Source organism: Penaeus vannamei, chromosome 18, assembly GCF_042767895.1.
Source record: "Penaeus vannamei isolate JL-2024 chromosome 18, ASM4276789v1, whole genome shotgun sequence".
In the NCBI taxonomy this organism is placed as follows: Eukaryota; Metazoa; Arthropoda; class Malacostraca; order Decapoda; family Penaeidae; genus Penaeus; species Penaeus vannamei.
In genome coordinates this window covers 10,128,712-10,133,711 of record NC_091566.1, presented here as the reverse complement: position 1 = coordinate 10,133,711, position 5,000 = coordinate 10,128,712, and the positions used below count along the sequence as shown (strand labels likewise).

General features: G+C 44.4%; 1 protein-coding gene across 1 annotated transcript in view; it reads right to left on the bottom strand.

Annotated features, from left to right (window-relative positions):
* LOC113800400 (glucose dehydrogenase [FAD, quinone]) overlaps nt 1–5,000 on the bottom strand; it is a 109,732-nt gene that overhangs the window by 19,781 nt on the left and 84,951 nt on the right. Inside the window, exons 3-6 of the mRNA XM_070132863.1 lie at nt 3,452–3,641; nt 2,453–2,587; nt 522–643; nt 145–318 (exon numbers count right to left, since the gene is read on the bottom strand). Of these exons, the coding sequence (XP_069988964.1) occupies nt 145–318; nt 522–643; nt 2,453–2,587; nt 3,452–3,641 (621 nt within the window). The remainder of the gene's footprint in view (nt 1–144; nt 319–521; nt 644–2,452; nt 2,588–3,451; nt 3,642–5,000) is intronic.

The following is a 5,000-nucleotide window of genomic DNA, read 5'->3' as shown; positions in this document are numbered from 1 at the left end:
ACCTCTTCCCTCCCACCCCCTTCCCTCCCTTCCCCTCTCCCTCCTTCCTCCCTTTTCTCCCCTCTCCCTCTTTCCACCCTTTTCTCTCCCCTCCCTTTTCTCTCCCCTCACTCTCCCTCCTTCCTCCCCTCCCACTCCACTTACCCCGTGCGAGTAGAGGTGGTTCTTGGGTCCAATTCCCGACAGCATGAGGAGTTGGGGGGAGTTGATGGCTCCCGCAGAGACGATGATCTCCTTCCGGGCGTGAGCGACGTGCGCCCTGCCGTTCCTCAGGAACTTGACGCCGTACGCCCGCTTCGTGTATTCGTCGATGAGGATCTGTGGAGGAGAAAGAGAGAGATAAAGAAGGTGAAAGAGGAGGAGGGATTGATGAAGGTGGTTTCAAGTGGTAAAAAAACGTGTTTATATCTAGTATTTGCACGTGTTTCTGCGTTGGAATGTCTGTTCCTTGGTGTATATACATAAATACAGTCTATCAAAATGTATGTTTCTCCATCATTACGACTCCAAGAGACACACACCTTTGTCACGAAAGAGTACATAGCGACGTGGAGGTTCTTGCGCAATCTCACGGGCCGGATGAAGGCCTTGCTGGTCGAGCATCTTGAGCCTCGCCTGATGGTTCCTTGGGGGATCATGAAGCCTGCCAAGGAGGGAGAGGGAAGGAGAGGGCATTAAGGCGATGGAAAAGGCTTAGAAAATGGGGAATGATGGAATAGGCTGAGAAAAATGGGGAATGATGGAATAGGCTGAGAAAAATGGGGAATGATGGAATAGGCTGAGAAAAATGGGGAATGATGGAATAGGCTGAGAAAAATGGAGAATGATGGAATAGGCTGAGAAAAAATGGGGAATGATGGGTAATGAATGGTAGATAGACGTGGAAGAGGAAGAATAGGAGAGATGTGTGAATTGTGTCTTAGGAGGCCATGGAGAAAGTGCGGAAGGATGGAGAGAATAAAAGAACAGAAGAAAGTAAAGGAGGAAAAGCATGGAGGGCGATAGGAAATAAGTGGATGATGATAATAGTTCGAATGAACGTGAAGACGAAGACAGAGGATAAAATAAATATCAAATGTTTCTGATAAATTATAGGACTGAGGGCTTCTTAAGAAATCATTAAAGGAAGAACGCGCAGACGAAAGGATAAGATGAAAATCATGCATAAAACTTAATAAAAAAGGGAAAACAAAGAAAATTCAAAAAAACATTTCTGATTTAACATAATTTTGATAGTTCACTGAGGTTACATGTAACCCGCGACGAAGGAGAAGCAACATAACGATACAAGAAGACATAGAGAGAAGGAGATAACATAAGAAAGTTGAGAAATGACAATAGATGATCGAAATATAAACGTGGGAAATGAAGTAGATGAAGAGAGATAAAGTGAAATGAAGTTTCCCTGATATACACGAGACACGAAAAGAAAACATGATGATGAAGCAAGATTTCCTCTTTCTGTTCACTCTTTCCTCTTTCCTCTTTCTTGCCCTTCTTCTCTCTCCATTCTTTCCCCTTTCTTGCCCTCTTTCTCTCTCCATTCTTTCCTCTTTCTTGCGGTTATTCTCTCTTTTTTCTCTTTCTTCTATCCTCTCTCTCTCTCTCCTTCCTCTTTCTCGCTCTCATTTCTCTTTCTTCTACCCTCTCTCTCTCTCCTTCCTCCTTCCTCTCGCTCACTCTCTCCTCTTCTTTCCCTCTCTCTCTCTCTTTCCTTCCTCTCTCTCGCTATTCTTCCTCTTTCTTCCTTCCTCTCTCTCGCTCTCATTTCAAATTATTCCTTCCTCTCTCTCGTTCTCATTCCTCTTTCTTTCTTCTTCTCTCTCTCTCTTTTCTTCCTCTTTCTCTCTCTCTCTGTCTTTTCTTGCTCTTTCTCTCTCTCTCTCTCTCTCTCTCTCGCTCTCTCTTCTCTCTCTCTTCTCTCTCTCTCTCTCTCTCTTCTCTCTCTCTCTCTCTCTCTCTCTCTCTCTCTCTCTCTCTCTCTCTCTCTCTCTCTCTCCTTCCTTCCTCTCTCTCTCTCTCTCTCTCTCACTCTCTCCTTCCTTCCTCTCTCTCTCTCTCTCTCTCTCTCTCCTTCCTTCCTCTCTCTCTCTCTCTCTCTCACTCTCTCCTCTCTCTCTCTCTCTCTCTCTCTCTCTCTCTCTCTCTCTCTCTCCCTCTCTCTCTCTCCTCTCCCCCTCTCTCTCTCTCTCTCTCTCTCTCTCTCTCTCTCTCTCTCTCTCTCTCTCTCCTCCCTCTCCTCCCTCTCTCTCTCTCTCCTCCCTCCCTCCTCCCTCCCTCCCACTCTCTCTCTCTCTCTCTCTCTCTCTCTCTCTCTCTCTCTCTCTCTCTCTCCCTCCCTCCCTCCCTCCCTCCCTCCTCTCTCTCTCTCTCTCTCTCTCTCTCTCTCTCTCTCTCTCTCTCCCTCCCTCCCTCCCCCCCTCCCATCTCCCTCTCTCTCTCTCTCTCTCACCTGTCTGGTATTCGGCGTTGTAGTCTCTGTTCTCGTAGCCCATCTCCACGCCGCCCTCGACGAAGGCCGTGGCAAGGGGCGTCCTCCAGGGGGCCTCCTGCACCGTCAGATAGCCTCCGGTGCCGTGGTACTTCACTGCGGGCGAGGAGGGCGGTCTTAACGAGTGGGAATTAATTGGGATTTAGAAACTGGGATTTAACGAGTGGGAATCATCGAGTGGGATTTAGAAATTGGGATTTAACGAGTGGGATTTGACAAGGAATTAACGATTGGGATTTAATTAGTGGGATTTAACAAGGAATTAACAATTGGGATTTAACGAGTGGGAATTAACGAGTAGGATTTAGAAATTGGGATTTAGCGAGTCGGATTTAACAAGGAATTAACGATTGTGATCTAACGAGTGGGATTTAACAAGGAATTAACAATTGGGATTTAGACATTGGATTTTAAGGAGTATCATTTAACAATTGGGAATTAACGAGTGGGATCTAGAAATTGGAATTTAACGAGCGTGGTTTAACAATTGGGAATTAACAATTGGGAATTAACTATTGGGAATTAATAAGTGGTAATTAACAAATGGGATTTAGAAATAGGAATATAACGAGTATGATTTAACAATCACGCATTAAAATCTGACTTAGAAATTGGAATTCAGCAGGCATGATTTAACAGCTGGGATTTAACAAGAGTGATTTGGCAAAGTGGACTGAACAAGTGATTGAACAAGCGACATCAGCAAGTAGGTCGTTGCGTGCGCGTGTGAACCTTTTCGTGAGCATGTGCAGCACAAATACCATAGTCGGTTTTTATGTATGAGAAGAGTGTTCACGACTGGTTGGTTAGTGTGCTTCTGTGTATGTTCTTGTGTGTGTGTGTGTGTGTGTGTGTGTGTGTGTGTGCGTGCGAGTGTGTGTGCGCGTGTGCGCGTGTGCGTGTACGTGCGTCCATGCCTATTCGTATTTCCCCACAAGCAAGAACCTCCTTCACACTCACGATTCCGAGCAATATAAGGATTCCTATTATCCTCCGATTTCTTGAAGTAGTGCAGGATGGTGTCGAAGCCCCAGCCGTGGTTCCCGAGGGCTTCCCAGTAGTCGTAGTCCCGCCGGTTGCCCCGCACATACAGCATGTAGTTGAGGACTGAGGAGCCGCCCATTACCTTGCCTCGGGGCCAGTTGCATCTCTGGGGGGGGGGAGAAAACACACGGTGAGTGGAGGAATGCATGGTGAGAGGGAAAGAGAGGGATAGAGCAGGAGGGAGAGAGAGAGAGGGAGTGAGGGGGAAGGAGGGAAGAAGGGAGAGAGGATAGGAGAGAGAAGGGGGGAAGGAAGGGAGTTAGGGATATAGAGATAGATAGATAGGTAGATAGAAAGAGAGAAAGAGAGAGATGCGGTGAGGCGAGAAAACACACTGAAAAGAGAAGGTATGAGAGAGAAGAAAACACACGGCAATAAAATAAAACACAAGGATATGTCTCTCATTTCATCGTAATTTTAAGATATAATTTTGTTTTCCTAATTATTGGTTAGCTTGTAGTAATATAAGTAATAATATTATCATCATTATCACTATTATTAGTATCAGAAGTAGTAGTAGCAATAATAGTAAGGCTCCGATGCTAATGATATAGACGTGCCTCATGGAACTGTATGAATAGCAATGAACTAATTATGTGTACTGTGAAAAGTGATGCAAAATATGTATTAAAGCAGTGGTCTAATTGGGAAAAACTTCTATATATTGCTGTAGGATGATTGCCTTGTACTTCTATCTGCTATAACTTTCGGTGACAAGTCATTATATTTCTGTGTTGTGTTTGTATCTTACTATATATTATATGTATATTTTCTAATTTGTTTGTATAATACTAACAACGCATGGCTCATTATAGCAGAAATAAAGATAATTATCATCATCATTATTATCAATATGGCACACATTCATATATTCTACTCACATTATATGACATGCTCTTTTTCAATATTACTTTCTACTCCTGGGAACGTTTTCTTTATCTCTCTCTCTCTCTCTCTCTCTCCTTCGCGCACCATATCCTCTACTTCCTCACTTTTATATGGACAAAGGACGCGACTTAAATGAAGAAGAATGCCTGAGAAAGCATCATTAACATAATTTCTCTGTAATTTCTTCTCCTCACATACTTTCTCCCAAGACAAAACCACTTAAGCTTTTTATTCGTTCTTTTTGTCTTTTATTTTCTTGGGGGGAGGGGGGAGGCAAGAAGAATGAGTGGAGAGAGAGAGAGAGAGAGAGAGAGAGAGAGAGAGAGAGAGAGAGAGAGAGAGAGAAGAAAGAAAGAAAGAAGAGAAAGAGAGAGAGAGAGAGAGAGAGAGAGAGAGAGAGAGAGAGAGAGAGAGAGAGAGAGAGAGAGAGAGAGAGAGAGAGGAGAGAGAGAGAGAGAATAAGAAAAGGACAGAGAGAGAGAGAGAGAGAGAGAGAGAGAGAGAGAGAGAGAGAGAGAGAGAGAGAGAGAGAGAGAGAGAGAGAGAGAGAGAGAGAGAGAGAGAGAGAGAGAGAGAG